The following is a 21456-nucleotide window of genomic DNA, read 5'->3' on the forward strand; positions in this document are numbered from 1 at the left end:
ACATATACACCATGGAATACTATGCAGCCATAAAAAAGGATGAGTTTGTGTCCTTTGTAGAGACATGGATGCAGCTGGAAACCATCATTCTCAGCAAACTGTCGCAAGAACTGAAAACCAAATACCGCATGTTCTCACTTGTAGGTGGGAATTGAACAATGAGATCACTTGGACACAGGGAGGGGATCATCACTCACCGGGTCCTATTGTGGGGGAGGGGGAGGAGGGATAGCAGTAGGAGATATACCTAATGTAAATGACGAGTTAATGGGTGCAGCACACCAACATGGCACATGTATACATATGTAACCTGCACGTTGTGCACATTTACCCTAGAAGTTGAAGTATAATTTTTTAAAAAATGAACTTAAAAAAAAAAAAAGAGTTCTTTACCTTTTTTGGATACACAGTCTTTTTATCATATATGTGTTTTGAAAAGATTTTCTACTGGTCTGTGGCTTTTTATTTTCTTGATATTCTGTATTTTCTAAAACATTTTATTTGTATAGCTTCACCACTTATTTAGGAAGAAATACCATGGTGTTGTGTGTGTAGTAGGGAGAGAAGGGTTATCTTTTGTGCCTTCTTTTCAAAAACAAATATGCCTACACTTTAAAATTATTAGTTTCTTCTCTTTATACCTCCCCGCCATACCTTTATAGCTTAAGCTGCTGGGATTCCAAGCAGGACAATATAAGGTGGGGGAAGAGTTAAAAATTATCTTGCACTATTTTTTCTGCTTTAATCAGCAAATGACTGAATTTAGTGGCCATTATCGAAACAGTAGCCAAAGGTTTAGTAAATAAATGCATGGATCATACCTTTTTAAATACTACAATAATAGTATCTTTGACATTCTTTGAAGTTCTGCTCAATTTTCAAATTATTTCTAATTAAAAGATACCTAGTCACTGTTGGTTTGTTTTTTTGTCGTTTGGGATTTTTGCTTTTGTTTTTGTTAGTCCTTATTGTAAACAATTAATTAAAACAACGTTATATTTTAAGTTCAGGTCATGCTATAAAAATTATTTGACTATTTTAATGATTTTATGGGAAAGTCAGTATTTTCTCCAAGTTTTTGAAACACACAGGTATTAGCTGTCAACTTGAGTTGATAAAACAAAAGTATTTTGTTTGAAAAAGAGATCATGAAAGTAATTATTCATATTCATTAAGAACACTGATTTAGTTGTTCTGAATGACTTTATTTGCCCTAGAAAAGCTATTAAAAGGCAATGCCAAATCTAGATCTAGGAATTTTGTAATACATTTGTACATGAGGAAGTCAATATATGTGACAGACAAATGTAGAATGCCTTGGTGGGAGGTCAGATGGTAGTGGGGAGACTGGAGCACGCCTTCTTCTGGTGACTTTTCCCAGGTACTTCTGAAGAATCCATAGGGATTTGTGGAGAAGAATTAGAAAATTTATCTAAATTACAGTTTTTAATTTAAGGCAACAACAAAACTAAATAGTAGACTGTTACTGAGCATTTATCTTGGACTTCTAGGTGTCTAATTTATAAGGTTTCTGAATTAGACTTCAGGGCCTATGTTACATTTTATTACAGTCTACAACGTAAGTGTAGACTGGCAAGAATTAAACTAAAAGCCTGTTTCCCAGCTATTAACACATCTGGGAGTTTGGTTAAAAGGAGCTAGCTTAGCTTAGACTGAATTGTGATGAAAAGCAGGGTCTGGAGGCCTTTTAACTAGAGTCTTTGCTCTGATCAGAGCTGTATTTGATACTGGCCCATAAGTCCACATAATTATAATTTGTAAGAGTATTAAGGACATCAGTAACTTTTAAATCTTACCACGTGAAAAATGATTATGTCACCTATGGACTTTAAAAGTAGTTAGCAAACCGGGATAAAGGTGATGATCAAATCAAGTAATTCCGAAACTTTGTCTATCAAAATTTACACTTACAATGTTTCAACTATTCTTAATAATATACTTCTGGTTTTAATAGGTTTTAATGAGAAGTTTTAATTCTGGTAAATGAATGCTTCATGTCAGATTTGTTATACCACTGGGGAAAGTGGGTTACTTTTTAAATGTCACCCTTATTACATTCTGGCTTTTTCCCAGGCTTGCAGATGGGTCAGGGGTTGTGGAGAGTTGTCAGAAACCAGCAGCTACAACAAGAAGGCTACAGTGAGCAAGGCTACCTCACTAGAGAGCAGAGCAGGAGAATGGCTGCGAACAACATTTCTAACAGCAATCATCGTAAACAAGTCCAAGGAGGCATTGACATATATCATCTTTTGAAGGCAAGGAAATCAAAAGAACAGGAAGGATTCATTAATTTGGAAATGCTGCCTCCTGAGCTAAGCTTCACCATCTTGTCCTACCTGAATGCAACTGACCTTTGCTTGGCTTCGTGTGTTTGGCAGGACCTCGCAAATGATGAACTTCTCTGGCAAGGGTAAGTTAAACCCACCAATGTTGAATTCAAGTATCTCTAAACATAACCATGTTTAAATGTTCTTTTAATAATATATATTACAAAATATTTTCTTTAAACTTGGTCTTGTACTTTGAGATGCTCTTTATTAAAACCTGGAAAAATATACAGTTAGCATCACAGTCAAATTTGATCTTGTGAAAAGGAGGACAATAGAAAATAGAATAACAACTTTACAATTAGAAGAGAGGTTACCAATCAGGCTCTGTCAGTTCATTATAAATCAGAAACTCTCACTTTATTCTAAAAATACCGCAAAGTTGTGGAGTGAGAATTTCTAATTTAAAAGTTGGAGTGTTCACATGCTGTGTAGTTTGTGCTTCCCATAGGTATCCCATCTGAAGAATAGGCAGACTTCAAAATCAATGAATAGTCCTCAAATGTTACTGTTTTTAATTTTCTTCATATAGAGCCTTACATTTTTACTCAATTCTATATTTCTTCAAAGGTGCTTGTTAGAATAAAATTTAACTGGTGAAAATTGTATCTACTTTTTTTTCCTAACCAACATTTTAATGAAGTAGGCAAATATTAGAAAGCAAGGGGACAAACCGTTGTTTTTATTTACTTGCTGAACTTAAAGTAGATTATATAAATTTTCACATTGTACTAGTTTGAATTAAAACCACAAATCTAAGAACATTTGCTGGAATAGAATCTGTTTTATTGAACCTAAGTTACTCCTTCAATAGCATCTTATACTTTAACAAAAAGTATAGGTACATGACTTTTTGGCCTAAGAATATTACCAAACATGGAATAATTGGATCTCAGACCTTTTAGCATCCCTTACCAAAGTTTGTCTTACTATCTTGAAGTGGATCTTTATAAAAATATAGAATGTAACTAGAAACAAACATCTTTTTACGACTTCATGTAATTTCAAACTAGAAATCTAATTGAGACTTAATAAATTGCAAACTTTAGTCAAAATATATTTTCAGTAATGACATTCCTGTTAGGTTTTCTGATGTCACACAGTTATAGTACAAGTTATATAGGTCCTTTCTCAACCTCTAAATAGATAAAAATCGTCAATATCATATCTTGTTATTCTTTTATTCATTTGTTTGACATAGTGAAAGTACTATGTGAGGAAATTCTATTAAAGAGGAGTCTTTAAAACAAATAAGTTATTAATTTTTTTAATCATGTGAATAGAAGAGGAAATGAAAGTACTTTTAAACTGGATCATTCTTTATAATCTCTTTTCTACATTTTAGTATTCCTCCCTAACTTAATTTCTGTTTCTTTATTTGAACTTCTTTAAAAAGTTTAATTTCTAGTCTTCCCAAAGTCAATCAGAATATATTCTTCATTGGAGGTTTAAATCTGAATTTTTCATTTGTGAAAGAAATGTTTGCCATAATTATGCCTATTTTAATAATACTTGGATTTTCTCCTTAATAATAAATTGGTTCTATTTGAAATTAAAGACTGGCTTAGTTTTAATTTCAACTTTGGATGTATTGAATACTCATTGATGTTGGGAAGTTCTCTGGTTTTCACATAGCTTAGTAATAAAACTCTAGTTTTGAGTTTTATTGGGACTAGATTAATAAGACTGAAAAAATATTGATAATATTCTAAACAATTTTTTATACTTACAGTTTTCAGTCAGTGATTTCATTTGGTGGGTAAAAATAATACAGCAGTATAAATCAACTACTAAGAGGATAGTCTCATGCTAAATTAGGTATTTTACCCCCTTGTCCTCACAATTGTTGATGTTATGTGCTCAGACAGTAACTTTTTCTTGTTGCCCTGCACTTTGTGTGTTTATTAAAAGAAGGAAATTTGAGGCAGAAACTAATAATGAATATAAGAAAGTAAACAGTTTCATTTGTCTCAACAAGTAGCAGGTGCTTTTGAATACACAACAGATGAGATAATTTTGAGACAAAGACTCATTACAATTGTATCAGAATATAATTTAAGTGTTCTCTGTGTCTCTAGAATAATGCATTTATATTTAAGGCTCTTTGGTAGATATCCAGAATTTCCAGGCATTATAATAAGATAAAACTTTAGCTTTCAAATAACCAGTAGCTATTGCCTCTGTAAAGAGTTAGAAACAACTATCCCAATCTGCAGTGTGTTTTGAGATATGAACTGTTAGTATTTTAGGTTTTATAGAATTTCTAAACAATCATGTATCGCTCTGATAGTAAAGAACCAGTATTTTTGAAGCAGTATCTTAAAAACAGCTATGTTTAACATCACAGCTTGATGAATGTATTCAAGTTGTGGCATTACAAACAATTTCTATGTTTAATTTGTCTGTTGTAACATTTATTATTTGAAAAACAAAAGTTGTTTCCCTGCCCAGCAATCTTTTCCTCCCATTTAGTTTTATTTCACAATAGAGCACATAGAATTAGTTAATAAACCCTATTTAGATTCTTGGTTAATAATTGCATGCTGTGGATTGCTCATTGTTTGAAATCCTGCATCTATACATGTTAGCCATATGATCTTAGGTAACTGTTTTGTCTCTGTGTTTCTTATCTGTATCACCAACGTCATAGGATTGTTGTGAAGATTAGGCAAGCTAATCCAATAAAAATACTTAAAATAGGGTCTGACATCTAGTAAGTACTCAGTAAATGTTAGCTATTATTACTACTATTATGATAGTTTATGTTTAACTTCAGATAGTACTCATGAATATTATTGATCTTTATAACTCATATTTATTAGATGCTGTCAAAATTGCTAAATTTAAAGCATCTGTCATACTCTAGTAAACAAATAGAAAACAAGTACAAACTTAAATTTTAAACTTTATAACTATAAAATTCAATCTTATTTCATGTTACTGTTTTTTCATGTATATGCATATTTAACTTAGGAAATTAAATGTAGTAATATTTTCTTGTCTTATTTTCTCTGATTTTACAGGTTGTGCAAATCCACTTGGGGTCACTGTTCCATATACAATAAGAACCCACCTTTAGGATTTTCTTTTAGAAAATTGTATATGCAGCTGGATGAAGGCAGCCTCACCTTTAATGCCAACCCAGATGAGGTTAGTGAAGAACTTGAATATTTGTATCCAGTGAGCTGTATTACTGTCTTGCTGTAGCTTTCCAATATGATGAACTGCAGGGAAAATAAAAAGTCATTGAACATGCTTTTTTAATCACTGAGAAAACCAGTATTTTAAACTATTGCTATGTGACATAGTCATTTTTCTTCGCCTTACCATGTCACATTCTAATCTTTCTACCTGCTTACTTTGTGTAGCAGCATCCATGATGTGTATTCAGTCCTCTACTGACCTGATTACAATATTAGTACATTATAAGTAGAGAGCACAAAAATTTGATAATAAGAACGCAGAGTGTGTTCATCAGATTTTATCTGTAGCAGTTTTTTTCTGTTTATTGTTTTTCCTTAGTAGTGGTTACTTTTATCAAAGATAATCATTGAGGACTTTGTTCTATTTTCTGACAAATCAAAACGTTGTCTTCAAATAATGCCTTTAACAATGTAATTCCATGTTGACATAGGAACTATTTGTAGATTGTTATAAAATTGAAGAATTTCGTATTAATTATTTAATTCTTTCTTAACATAACATGTAAGCATGATCAAAATGTGAAAACAACTTTTTCACTGATTTTTTTTTCCCTATTCTTATTTTACTGTGTCCTGGAAAAGTTCAGATTTTCAGAAATGTTTAAATACTTACAGATTTATTCTTAGAAATCTAAGTGAAAATTATACAGCACTCAGAACTACTACTTTTGGATGCATTATTTTTTGTGGAAAAATTTAATCTGCAACATTATTTTAATTTACCTAATTTTTGAAACCAACTTTTTTTTATTTGTTGTTGGGGTATTAACGACAGTTCAAATCATGCAGCCAAGTATTTTCTAAAGTTATCTTAACTTTTGTTATAATTAGGGAAATGTTTCTCCTATGTAAAACAGTTGAGTCTTAAACAAAAATACCAATTTTATATGTATGCATATAGTAATACCAATAATATATTTTTTAACCAATTGATTTTTACTTACATATGGTTTATTTTTTGTTAAATTTTTATGGTACATAAATTTAAAATAAAATGCCATTGCAAAGGATTACTGATATACTTCTTATCAGTTAAGTCTTATCTCCAGAAATATAACAAAGTATATCTATTGTAAAGCCAGGTATAATACTTAAATTCAGATGTTTCTTTTCTTTCATCACTATTTAAAGAGGTATTACTGTCAATGAATAACAAACTGATACCTTAATGAAATTAGAATGATTTATAAGAAGTTCAAATTACACATTTACCAATACAACACTGCTTTTTAGAATCGAATGATCATTCTTCAGAAAGGCAAATAAATGGATAAACTATTTATCATAAACTTAAATATTATTGTCCTTTTATTGCACATTTTTTTCTAATGCCTTTTATTATAAAATGTACTTGTTTTCACCTTGTTTTTGGTCAAATCCCAGTTATCTTCCATGTAAACATATGGCAACATAAGAATGTCCCTTTTTTTATCCTGCACTGTGGCATACCTGCTCTTATAAGAGATTCTCCTGCACTTACATATTCAAATAATGGCACAGTTATAGACACTTTGTTATTCTTAACTTAAACTTTATTTGTTGCTAATTAAAACAGTTCATATGATGAACTTTATAATAAAATATATATTTTGCAGGCCAGGCATAGTGGCTCACGCCTGTAATCCCAGCACTCCAGGAGTCTGAGGCAGGCGGATCACTTGAGCCCAAGAGTTTGAGACCCGCCTGGACAACATAGGGAGATCCTGTCTCCACAAAATTTTTTAAAAAATTAGCTAGGCATTGTGGTACATGCCTGTGGTCCCAGCTACTTGGGAGGCTGAGGTAGGAGCATCACTTGAGCCCCAGAGGTCAAGGGTGCAGTAAGCTGTGAGAGTGATACCCTGTCTCAATGATAATAATCATAATCATAATAAAGATATGTAGCCCCAGAGGTCAAGAGTGCAATAAGCTGTGAGAGTGAGACCCTGTCTCAATGATCATAATAATAGTCATAATAAAGATATGTATTTTGCATCAGTCTGTTGAGGTAATTGAATGATGATTGCTGGAGGAAAACTGAGGCAGAATGCTACAATGTTGTACTGTACAGTACATAAGAATCAGGAGAGGCAGCTGTTTTAAGCCCCAGTCTTATGTCCATTTAATCAAGGCATGCTGGCTCCTCTCATGAATTATTATGATGTGGAGTAAAACTGTCATCTTCAATTCATATCACTTTCAAATGTTACATTCTAAGGGAAATGTAACCTGGTAAGTACTAAGTTGTAGATTGTTACAAAGTCAGAAAAGTTGGATGTAACTGCTGATATTGATTATGGTAAGTAGTCATTCTTTGCTAAAGGAATGCCAATTTTTAAGCAAATTATAAAGCAATCATTTTTACACGAAGATGAAAATACGCATGGGTCCTCATATACTAAAATATTATATGTATAGGTTTAAATATCTAATTTGGAAAAGCTAGACATATAAATAGGTTTCATCTTTGCAGCTACCAATATCAGACTATACAGTTCTTATTAGTACCTCCTCTAGGGTGTTTGGAGAGGGGGCAGAGAAAAGAGCTCAAATTCAAGTTCTTTTTATATCTGACATAATTTTTTAAAATTATAAGTCAAATGTTAAGAGAGGAGATTCAAGTTATTAATTAAAATAAAATTTTTAGATCTTCAGATTTTACTTATCTATCCTACCTTCCATTGTTATTGAGAGTTGGCTGTATTTTCTTTTTTTTTTCACTCCCTGGCCTGATTTAAAGGTACTCTGGAATATTCCAGAAGCACTGAATTTATCATTCTAAAAGGGCCATATAGTACTCCCAAGAGGAATAGAGCTGAGCCACTCAATGTGTCTCAAGGTTCCAAAATTCTGATTCTATGCTTTTATGAACATGTAATTTAGCAAGTGTTACCTAATAGCAAAAGAAAATGCTGTCTTTACCAGAATGCACTTAGGAAATATATAGAAAAACAAGGACATTGCAATACACTTAATAAGTTCAGAGAAAGGAGGGGAAGTAGTTCAGTGACTATATTCTATACTTTCTTTCATTGACTAACATAAATAATGTTAACTTGGCTAATTGTTTACCAAGTCAAGTATTCAAAATTGAAATCATGTAAGTGAAAGATCTATCCTAATAAATGTTCTTATATAGCACATATCTGTATGAGTCATACTTTAGCCAGACTTTAGAATGACTCTTGCCAAGTTTTTTGAGTGCTCAAAATTAGGCAGTACTTTTTGGAGATTGTATTTTGTTTTCTTTTTCCCCACTCACTGGAGCACTGTCATCAGATATATTATTTTGGGTTCATTTAACTCTGAGCACTAAATTAGTTTTGATGATATGTTTATATACGTGATGCTTATTACAGGTACCTGAGATAAGATGTATATAATTGCTTAGTATTGTAAAAAATCTACTTTTTCATAATTTCCAGTATTGTACTTAACATTTTGATAGCAAGCATCATTAAAATATTATAAAAATAAGAATACTTACAGCCACAGGGAACAAGATTCTCCAAAGGACACCGTTCATGTCACGGATATGGGTAACCAAGCTCCACAGCAGCTGCTGGCAGTGGCTCATGGGGTGGGGGAGAACATCCGCACAGTTTGTGGTACGATAATCTGGCACGCTGTTGTACTATGCATGACATTGTGATCTCAGCTGTATGTAACGTCTTGATCTTGTGCATGAGCTTGTGTACTTTGTGGCAGGTGGCCACATTCTAGTAAAGGAATGTGCTGAAAACCATCTATTTACATTAAGTTGTATTTTCCCTGCATGTACAAGTTGTGTGTGTCAATTTTATTCCACTAGCAGTAGTATAATGAAGTAATTTTATTTAACAACCAGTAAACTATATTACTTGTGCTCCAATGTATATTAAAACACTTTCTTGACATAGTTATTTTTAAATTTAGGATTTGAAAAATTGGTAGTGAACATGGTTTAACTTTAATATAGGTTTATTTTTGTTTGTGTAATTGTGTTTCTAAACAGTTTTTTGTTTTAAGTCCTCATTGGGGTCAGATAACAAAAGGTTTTGTTTTTTTTTTTAATGACTATATAAGCACATTTTTCTGGTATTTATACAGAAATATCCACATGCATATAATTTTATGCATTTTACTAAATTGATCTTGGATATAATCTATTATAAAACATACTTTAAATTTGACGTATCCACACGTTTTAGGTAGAAATGAATATGCAACTTACTTTCAAGATAACGTGTTCTTTTTGTTGCTGGACCAGCTAAAGTATAAACAGGAAATTTGTAGTTCTCCATTATGGAAAGCATTTCAGGAATTTATGTTCAGTTCTTATGAATAGTATCTCAGATATATGTTAATGACTTTTTGCTCCAATATTCAACAACTAAATCGTCATTACCATTACTTCATAGCATAGCAACGGTGGTGAAAAATAACTTTTAACTTTTATTCCTAGGGAATGAAAACTGTCATGGGCATTATTAGAATGTACTGATAAACATTTCCCAAATGCATTCCTTGGGAATACACAGTTAAAAATGAATTCTTAAGTCTAATTTGAACATGATAGATTATGATTAGTTGGCTTATTTACAGCCTAACTTTTCAAAGCCTTTAATACCTTGATGCACATTGTGACTGTCTAACAAGGGAGATGTTATATGTGATATGTATCTAATTTTGTTTGACGTGGGGTTCTTTCTTTTTTGGGGAGAGGAAGGTAAAAACATTCCAGGGAATACACTTTGAGATAACCTAGTACAGATTATCTGTAATCTTACTGTGTGTAAATAAATGTTTTAGAATGATTGAAATATCCTGTTGTTCACTTGCAGTTATCAGATGTAATCTTCTCTCTTATCAAAGTCTGTGGGTCTCTAATTGTTTTCTTTCCTTTGGTCTGATAGTACGTACTACAAAACAAACAAACAAACAAACCCTGAGAGTTGAATTGAGTCTTGACAGACTGAGAGATTTTTTTCCATTTTTTTATTTTGATTACCATCTGGTTTGGAAAGGAAAGTTTTACTTTGGACAATAAGGGTAAGGCAATAAACCTGAAAGCAATACTGAATTCAAATAACTGCCTGTACACATTGATAAATGTATCTGTCAAATAATTTGTAACTAATAGACCATTCATCATTATTTCTTTGATATCTCATTCTCTGTACTAACTCTTTTAAATCTTAGTACTTCTTACAGCACAGAAGTATTCCTAATGAAGGCTGGCAGGCCACTAAGATACTTTTTACTTTGGAAAATGTACTACCTGTTGAGGTTTTATCCTTAGTTCTATATGTCTAGAAATTTGGCTTTATCTTTCTACTGAAAGTGAATCTCTCAGGAATAAACTTATAGGTAGTAGAATGTGAAACAAGTTGACAGTAAGACATGCATACTTCAAACAATGCCAGATAGCATAAAGAAAGAGAAAAATAAACTCAAAATTCTAATTCTTGGCTATAGTATAAACTAAGATCTAGCTAGAAAGAACTGAATTCGCAACACCCTTCGTTGTGCTGCTCGACTCAGCATGTTCCACATTTTATGATTGGCTTCTTGCAGTACCTACTTCTCCCTGTATGTATCAGCTAAGATGCTTTTGGCTGCAAGGAACTGAGAACCTAAACTGTGACTTAAACCCTTTACATTTGTTTACTTCAAAAGAGTCCTGGATGCAGGTATCCCAGTTATTTTAGTGAGATAATGATCTCCTGATGGACCTGAGTGTGTTGACTTTCACCCTCTTGAGAGCAAGGTGGCTACCACAACTCAAAATATCACTTCCCCCATAATAGTGTCCCAGTGCAAAGAAAGAGAGGCAGAAAAAGAAGCTTTCTCCTCATATTCCTTATACTTACTAGGGAGAAAAATCTTTTTCAGAAGCCTTTGGTGTACTTCTACTCATTTCTTATAGAACATAATTAAATCACGCGAGCACCCCTAGAGCACTAGAGAATAGAATAGAAAGATTACATGATTGGCTTAGACTTATGATTCTACAACTGCAGCTAGGATGCTAGAAGAAATGAAAAACAGGGAAATGACCTTTGTTAAGACATCCAAGCATCTGTAATGCCATTTTAACTAGTGACGCACTTAAAACGTGTAATTCAGCCTTCCTTTTATTTCTGGTCTCTGCTGGATTAGAGGCCGTAGTATCCAAAGGAGGAACATTGGCACCTGTGGCACAACAATTTGAATTGGTAGCTGACCCTACCTTCTTGCCAATGTAGGTCTTCCTGCTACTAAGCAAACTTATCAAAATTTTAAAAGGGAGGAGGAGGGGATAGGAGGGGAGGTAGCTATGCTGTGATTGAAGTGGTTAAGCCTGATAACCAGAGGGAAATAGTACTACACGATGTGGCAAAAGAAAAGGATATAGGTGGAACTCAAGAGATGTCTTGGGGTTCCTTCTAGTGGTACTATATCCTATGATAAAAGTAATTTTTTAAAAAATCACACTGGGCCTACATGGCCAAGGCTTATAACTCACCATTTAGACTCCTCACTAGGGAAAGCACCTCAACCAGTTGTGTGGCTGGCTCATTCCTAGGGTCCAGAGTTGAATATGGATTCTTTATTCCAAGCTCCATTCCCTTTGGAGGATGCTTTTATGGCATCCATGTAATCTACTTTTGACTCATGAGGTTGGAAAAGGTGTATGTAGAGAAAGATTTTTTAGATTTTTTAGTTTTCTTGAGACAGGGTCTCACTTTGTTGCCCAGGCTAGAGTGCAGTGGTGTAATCTTGGCTCACTGCAGTCTCCACCTCCCGGGCTCAGGTGATTCTTTGCCTCAGCCTCCGGAGTAGCTGGGATTACAGGTGCATGCTGACACACCTGGCTAATATTTTCTTTAGTAGAGACAGGTTTGCCTCAAGTGACCCACCTGCATCGGCCTCCCAAAGTGCTGGAACTACAGGAATGAGTCATCATACCTAGCCTATTTTTTAGGTTTTAAAAAGAGACACAAAAAAGTAGTATTGTCTCTGTGTGTGTGTGTGTGTCTGTGTGTGTGTGCACGTGCGTGTGCATGCATGCGCTCACACGCACGAATACATGTGTCATGTACACCTCTAGGCATTAGTATGTGAGAGTATAATGATATGACCATGTGCAGGCATCTGGTAGCCATGAGGGATATTAGTAACCCTACCAAGAATAGCAGACTGGAAAGAACAATTGGGTCTGTGATGCTATCTGTGAGCCTAACAACCTGGAGCCGTATTAGTTTGGAACTTCTTGTTATGCAAGGTAATTTTATTTTTGAAGTAAATGTATCCCTTTATTTTGAACTGGGTCTCCTGTTGTTTATAACCAAAATCATCTTGATGTATTATTACTGTTATTATTATCCAAACTCTTAGGAGTTTGAGATGTAATCCTCAATGCAAATTTTTAAAAATAAACATTGCTAACTGGGTACAGTGGCTCATACCTGTAATCCTAGCAATTTGGGAGACCAAGGCAGGTGGATCACTTGAGCTCAGGAGTTTGAGACCAGCCCGGGCAACATGGTAAAACCCTGTCTCTACAAAAAATACAGAAATTAACCGGGTATGATAGCATGTGTCTGGAGTCGCAGCTACTTAGGAGGCTGAGGTGGGAGGATCACTTGAGTCAAGGAAGTTGAGGCTTCACTGAGCCATGATCATGCCACTGCACTCCAGCCTGGGTGACAACGCAAGACCCTGTTTCATAAACAAACAAACATTGCTAATTCTCAGTAGCAGATCAATTTATCTCCAAATTTGCTGGGGGAAATTTAATCAGGGCAGAAGAAACTAGGTGACAGTGAGAGGAGTCCCTCACCAAATATGGCTTAACTAGCTTCCTCCTCTATAAGAATACCCATAGGAGCTAAAATGCTGAGATTTATGTCAGGCCCCTTCCCCTTGATCAACATTAGAGTCAAAGTGAAAAATTATGCCTCTCAGACACTAAATACCCTCTTCCTCTGCCTAGACAAGTTAATACCTTCAAGCAACCAGCTACAATTAGTCAAATGGTGCTAAACTGGAGGTCATTTTCTTTTTATGAGAGTAATGTGACGTATGTATGGATATGCATGTGTGTATATATGTGTCTATCTTTTTTGAATCTGATCCGTGATGATTTTGCGGTTAAGAAGGCAGCTTTACCCTTTGCCTTTTAGGACAACTTTAGTTTACACCTTACCCTAACCATACTCTATCCCAGCCACCCTCCTTTTCCCTTTTCTCCCAGAGTCACTCCAACACGCAGTGTAGAATCAGTTCCCAGAGGAGGTTTGTGGATTCAGAATAAACCTTTTAGAAACTTGAAAGAAAGACGAATTTCCCAGGCCCTCTTCTAATCATTGTCTAGTTGAAAAACAGATTCAGGCCCTAGAATATTCCATAGTTTATTCATCAATCAAATCACCTGATGTATTTTACTCTTGTTTTATTCAGTGTTCTATGGGAGCTACTAATTTGCTGTATCATTGAGTGTGAATTGTCTAGGGTAAAAGCTGAAATTAGTGGAAAATGTCTTCATCCTAGGACACATTTTTAAATTTTTAATATTAAAATATGAATTGCTATAATGAACATTTTTTTATTTGAATTTTACTTTTGTTAGCAATTTAAATAATTGTAACTAGAGACGTTGCAGTGGTACATTGAGTATTTTAAGTACATTTTAATGAAAAATCTGCTTGCTTTTTATTTTCTTACCATACACTACCTGACTCCCTTGATACCTCCCAAATATTTTTCCTTTTCCATTGTGATCACAGTTTCAGTGCAACTTGGTATTACTTTCTAGATTTAAGTTCTCAGCTTTAATGTCCAAGGTGTTTGCCTCTTCTACATGTCTTTCATGAATTTAGCAATTGTTGTTACCAGTGTCACAGTAGATGTCACTTCAAAATATGAGTATTGTAACAGAAATCCAAAGGAATATATTTCCTCAATTCTTGGGTGTCATCAATTGTAAGACATCCGTCAACTTACTTACAGCTTTTCAAATATGGGAGTATGAAGGAAACACTACCTTAAGTGCATTTTTTAAACCACGTAACTGTAGTGTACATTTATCCATAAAACTATGTAACATTTTCTTCTTTTATATCATAAAGTTTTTAGAGAGATGCCTTCTTTATAACAAAATTCCTAAGACTTCTGTAAATCTCTTTAGGTCATTAGCAGTTAAATATAGCATCAAAGTGATATACTACTTTTGATTATTTGGATTGGTGACTCTGACCTTTGAGAATTTATAACTTGAGGTATTTCAAAGTGTGCTGGGGTTTTGTCTGCCCTTAATGTTTGATCCAACTTATACATTTTTTTTGGAAGGGAGTTGTTTTTGTATTTTTCCCCAGATTGAATTATGTAATCCTCAGAAGTTTACAGCATCTCTTGAAAGACAGCTGGAAGCTTTGTACATGTAGATTCAAACATTCATTCGACAAATATTTATTAAGTATCTCTACCACTTACAATTGGTATAATGTTGACTCTGAGCAGGTTATTTAACCTCTGTGCTTCAGTTTCCACATCTGTAAAATGTGGACAGTAATAATACTTATAACAGTGTTCTTGTGAAGATTAAATGAAATAAGACATGATAAACATGCCTCTAAGTGTTCACCAAACTGTAACTATATGTTTATACTAAAGGTACAACTACAACAACTTAAAATACCAAGAACCAGGCACTGTTCTAGGCCTTGAGGTTCTTCCTTTTCTGGAACTTTTGGATTCTAGTAGATAACTATGTGACACCTGACTAATGGTCCTTCGTGAAGTATGTTTTGGTCACATCAGTATCTCCTAGCTTTAAATGATACCCTTTGTCTTTAATTGTATTTTCTGACATGTATATGCAGTCGTTTGCATATACAGTAACATTTTGTTTGGGTAGTGCTGCTGAGTTTAATCTTTTTGACATTTAAGCAATAATTAGGGGTCCAGAGTTACATTAAAATTGAAATATGTGTCTTGGCTATAATGTTGGCAGGATGAATAGATTCTTACATTACATGATTAAGTATATACTTGTGCTGGCAGTGAAAGTACCATGTATATCCCAACTTGCTTCTCTGCTTGTCTGCTAGTAAGACTTTTTTTAAAAAAATGTTGTTTACTTTAAAACTGTTTCAGAGCTGTTAAAATATATTTATAAATGTACATATTAAGATCTAGGTACTATGATAAAACTAGTATTTGTGGGTTAGTCATTTAAACAGTTGTATATATGCACATTGCAAATCCAGTATTTGTATGTGATTCTTATAAAACAAGAATTCTAAACTAGCATCATTGTTAAATGTGTCACTTTCTCATTACTTTCCGTTATTAATCATAACCTAATAGAGATTTATCTCCATATTTTGATTAGAATGCTTTCTTTTTCTAATATAGAAACAGGTTAGAGATAAAGGGGGCTTTTCCAAGAAGCTTGACTCAGCTAGCAGCAGCTTTTTTGATAATAATTACAGTAATGATTGTTACATTTAATTGATAGTAGTAATTTACTATTTAAGAAGTACTTTCTTATCTATCATATTGATGCATCCCAGTCACTAATGTGGTTCTTTTCGGCAATACTAGAATTCACAGATGTGGTTCTTTTTCTGTTTGAAGCTATTAGAACTAATTAAAAGGGGCTTTTAATTATTTAAAACTTCAGAAAATTAGGTTCATGTTATTTTGTTTGCCATTGCTTTTTCTTTCTTGAAAAATAAGCAGAAAGACCTGTCCTATATGTCCTTTGTGTTTTCTCTGGACTCCATTGGAGGGAATATTTATTTTTATTTAGATTTTCCTTAAACCATCATTCTTTTATGTGAGATTTTCTGTTGACATCTTTTAACTGCAAACAATTTCAGGTGTATATATCTCTGTCCTTAGCAGTTCCTCAGCATTCTGCTCTTTAATATGTTGAAAAGTCTTCCATAAATCATTCTAGCTGAAATCCTTGCCAATTCAAACAATGTTTATACATAAACTGGTTTCATATTATATGAAATTGTAAAATCAAAACTGAATAATATGACTCTTCATTATCCTCCAGACAAAATATGGTATTATGTTTCATAACTAACTGAGAGAACTGGCTATAGGATACTGGCACTCTCTCTTCACAACTGTTAATTCTCCCACTTCAGTGTGGACAGTGTGTGCTCTCTGTTCCTGCTCTGGAAGAAAGACTGAAATCTGCTATTCAGACTTAAAATTGACATCAAAACTATCTTTACATTTCTTTCCCAATTTCCATTGCCCCCTTTCCTCTTAGTTCTATGTAACGCAGAGCCTTCCGGTGAATAGCCTAGTTACGGGTTTCTCAGTGAGAGGAAAACTTAGTACTCTTATAATCTTTCTATCTAGGACAACTTTTAAAATCTGGGCATAGTTTTTACTTTAGTCTTTAAATCTAGTGATTGTATTAGGAATAACTGTTGTAATATTTATAGGCAGCTTGATAAAAGCAATGCATGACATTTCTGTTATGTATGTGCTCAAGGTTGCCGTTAAACATTGAAGGTCATGGAAAATTACAGAAAGTAGAAAACGTTACAAAATTTAGTGGGTAGAATGAAATGAAATGACAGGATAAAAACATAGACATCTAGTCTTAAACATACTAGTTAAGAAATCTGCACTTATTTTACTGCAGCCAAAAAGCAAGGTGTTGATTTTTTATTTGCATAATAAATATCCTCAGACAAATTATTCTCAATTATCCACATTCTCTGGGGCCCGCCCTCCCTTGACTGTAGAGCACATGTTCTCTGATTAAATAGGGAGAGGGAGAACTTCTGTACTGATACAAATTAACAGATTTTACATTTACCTTAGCAATTCTTAAAACACTGTAGAAAAGAAGAAATAGTATCAGAGCAGTGATCTTAACCATTGCTGCTGCTATTTTCAAACAAAACAGTGGGGATGTTCCCATTTGACCTACAGAAGTGCCAATTAATTTTTACTGTTAATAACATATATCACTTAATTTTTACATTATCTTCAGTTTGAAAATGTTACATTTCAGTTTAAATTTCATTGTGGTCAACTGTATACTTGAAAAATAATGTATTCAGTTAATTTCACTGGTTAAAATGTATACTTGAAAAATAATATATTGGTTATCATGTTGAAAGAAAAGTTAGAAATCTAGATTGAGCTATATTGTTTCAGAATTTTTATTTTTTTTAAGTCTTCAAAATGTTTTTTTTTAAAGAAAATTAAATGCAGTGTGCATCTGGCTTTCTATTATATAATGGTCTAAGGACAGTTTGATTACCTGAAAAGTAGTAGCCATTGTACTAGATTTTACATTGCATACTAGGACAAAATTAAATGCAACTTAGCAAATCAAATTTTTTTCTACATTTCTTTACTAAGTTGTTCTTTAGGAAAAAAATTAAGGGTACTCCCTAGTATGTGACAGTTTTGTTTTATTAGTGACACCAATAAAACAAAACAAAACATCGTATAACTTTTATTGACACCAACTGTTACACAATATATGTGCCAGGTGTCTGTGCCAGTAGACAGTACTTTCAGTACCAATAGTCATTACTTTTTCATTTGGCTTTGCACGTCTAATTTTCCAGACAGAATTCACTGTGTTCCCAAATATATATTTACGGATTCTGAACATATGTATGGTAGATTTTGCTTAACCTTAACAAGAGATGGGTTGAATTCACATTAACTTCACCTAGATTCTCACTGCTACTTGGCTCTCCTTTAGTTTATTCCCAGTGAATTCCCAGTCATATCCTGCATCGTTGTTGATAGAAATCTTCACCACTTTGCCCAGGAATCCAAATCCGCCCTCTCTTTCCAGTGCTCCCCAGATAGTGAGTGCTCTCTAAGAAGGAAACCAACATGTCCTTTGTTTTCTGCTTTTCATTTTCTTACTGTAGCTGTCTCCGAACCAGTGTTACTGTGCTGTCCCCCAGGCTCATCATTATTAACTCCAGCAGTATTTTCAAACCCTCCCCTGCTCTCTCGATCAGCTTTGCTGCCCCTGCAGCACAATCTCCTGCACATCAGTCTTTTCCTGTCTCCATTGACCTCTCTTTTTGTCTTCTGACATGATTAGGTCGAAATTATCTTGAAAAAAAAAAATACTTTCTCTTTTTTCCCTTTAATTTTGCCATTTTTTCTTCCTTTGTACTAATATATTTTTCAAGTGAGTGGACAGTACTCAGTTTCCTTACCTTGAGCTCGTTCTTTCGTTTTCTTCTTGGATTTCAGCCTCTACTACAATGTGGAAAGAGACCTCTTGAAAGTCACTTCTTTCCTCCCAGTCACCAAACTCAGTGCCCTCTTCCTATTCTAGTATCCTTGAGCTATTTGAAAGAAAAAGAAAACTAGCTGTGTTCCTTTTGCTATGCACTTAGCCCACTAAGATTTTTACTGATTAGGAAACTAAGGCTCAGGAAGATTGAGTAGATTGTTTATATTCATATCATCGTTAAGTTGCAGAACCATGGCTTGGTCCCTGTCCTAAAAATGATGCTCTTTCCATCATACTGCATAATTGCACTAGACACCCTGTTCTTTAACTCAAAGGCTCTTGGCCTCTGGAACATTATTCTATCCTTTTCTTCATTACTCCCTTACTGATATTTCTTATCCAGGATCCTGAATCTGTATCTTCAACCCTCACTTTAAAAATATATCCTATTACATTACCAACTACCTACTATGCCTTTCTAGTTATATCTGTCATCACCTGAAATTCAACATTTCCAAAAGCTAACTCATCACTGTTTTCTTCAAATCAATGCGCTCTATGACTTTTTTTACCTATTATTTTCTGTCAGTCATTTCCCTCTTCATCTAAGCCAGAGCCATCAGCTGTCTTTCACTTTTCACTGTCACATGGCTTGATAGCCAGCATATTTATCAAGTTATTTTCATATATGTAGCATATTTCTAGTGCTTTTTCATATGTTCAAACCTGGACAGTGGTACAGCCTACTATCTATTTATTGAGTGCTCTGCTGAATGGCCCACTGTCTAATTTTTCTTTCGTTATTTCTCTTTATATTGCTGCCAAATTCACATTGTAGCCCATTGCGTCATCAGGTTTAAAAGCCTTCAGAGGCTTCCAGTTAGATTTAGGATAGAGAATAAACTTCTTACCCTAAAATACAGCGCTATTTCTGTCACTGTCATAGTCTGGTTGTAGACTTACTCTCCAACCCAAAATATTTCCCCCTCCTTCCTAAAAATAGTCTTTAAAAATTTTATATTACTTTTGCTCATATAATATAGTATTAACTGGAGCATTCTTCTCCAGCGTTCTCCTCATTCAGAGCTGTCTCAACCCCTTACGTTCCTTGTCTAAACCCCTTACATTACTTCAGTCTAATCTCTAGCAGGAAACCTTATCCAAATGTCCTATCCCATAGTGACTTTTTTTCCTTTCAGTGAACTACTGAAACACTTTTCATAAGCATTCATTTAGATTTTCTTCTACTGCCACGTACTATTGATGTACCTTGGCACAAGTGTGTATTCTAGATGTTTATGTACGTGTATTATTGCCACATATAAACTTAAATTTTCTTAGGGCAAAACTGTGTTACACTACTCAGTGTCTATCACTGAATACCTTGCCTATCACACCTTGTGTTTAATATATTTCAAAAATAAAATGTAGACAATGTTAATGTATTAGTTCATGTTTTAAAAAACATTTTAAAGCAGATGTATATATGTAAATATGCACAGATATACATATATCTATTTTACAAGCTAGTCTTTAGGCATTCATGTTTCTATCTAAATGTAAAGTGAACTGGATACTTTTTTTAAAAAAAATCAAATGACTATGAAATTTATAATTAGTAGCATGAACATTATTTACCAGTTTATTTTCCCAAGAAATATGAGGCCTAATATCTATTTTAATAAGAGGAATTTTATTTACCCCACTGTAACTATCCTTTAAAACTTTTTTTTTTTAATATATTTTGGCTAATAGTTTCCTTTCACCTGACAAGAGCTGATCTCTGTGCCTGGAGATAACTGAGATCAATCATGATAGTTTCAGCCCATTATAGTACTGACACCATCATGATTCATCTCAGAGTTATCTGACAAAACTGTCTCAGAATTCTCCCCACATGCAAAAAAAGGAACTACATTATGACTGCAACAATTTAGATAATTCTAAAAGTTGAACAGAGTTGCAAATGGGAGTTATAATGTGTATAGATTAAACAGTCAAATTTAAGTAGTTCTGAGTTTGAAGCTTAATCTTATTTTGAAAATGTAAAAACAACAACAACAAAAATTGAATCAAGCAAAGACAAATGATTGGTCTTTGAACAGCTCAACTGAAATTACAAGCATTCCCTTCCTTATGTGGTACTAACCTGTCGGCCTGTAAGTGACATTTCCTGACTTTACTTCTATACTCATCTAGGATAGGGATTTGTAACCTGCGCTCCTTAGATGGAATTCAATTTCTGTTTTAAAAAATGTGTACTTGCATTATTCTGGGAAGAAGTTCTGTGACTTTCCTAGTACTCAAAAGGGTCCATAACCCCCCAAAAGAGCTTAATATCTTCACTACCACTACACACATCTTTTCCCTTGTCCTTGTGACACAGCCTTTTAGATATCCTAAAGTCTTAATCTTTTCTTCTTTCCTAAGTATGTCTTCTTCTCTGACCTAATACTCCTGCGTCCCTCAGCTCTTTCTTACATAACATGAATTCTACACCCTTCAACAATCTCACTGGGTCTTGATTTCCTTTATCCAGATAAGTCCTAATTTGTCAGTATGCCTCATAAAAGGTGACACACAAAATTGGAAACTTTTATAGTCAATTATGTAGACTATACTGAGCTACAACCTTCCTTCTTTAGAATACTATATATATATTAATCTAGACTCATGATTTCCTTTGCATGTGAGACACTGCACAGATGCCCATGCACAT

The 21456-nt window shown here is 33.8% G+C and overlaps 1 protein-coding gene across 2 annotated transcripts in view; it reads left to right on the forward strand.

The window, feature by feature from the left end:
- Window positions 1–21456, forward strand: part of FBXO8 (F-box protein 8) — a 57879-nt gene that overhangs the window by 28725 nt on the left and 7698 nt on the right. The window contains exons 2-4 of one of the 2 annotated variants that reach the window (XM_011968683.1): window positions 2095–2276; window positions 2400–2431; window positions 5372–5498. In XM_011968683.1, the coding sequence (XP_011824073.1) occupies window positions 2103–2276; window positions 2400–2431; window positions 5372–5498 (333 nt within the window). In that variant the 5' untranslated portion in view covers window positions 2095–2102. Of the gene's footprint in view, window positions 1–2094; window positions 2432–5371; window positions 5499–21456 lie in introns of both variants that reach the window. The other variant, XM_011968682.1, reaches the window with a different exon arrangement.

The sequence above is a fragment of the Mandrillus leucophaeus genome, unplaced genomic scaffold (genome assembly GCF_000951045.1).
Source record: "Mandrillus leucophaeus isolate KB7577 unplaced genomic scaffold, Mleu.le_1.0 Scaffold856, whole genome shotgun sequence".
NCBI lineage: Eukaryota > Metazoa > Chordata > Mammalia > Primates > Cercopithecidae > Mandrillus > Mandrillus leucophaeus.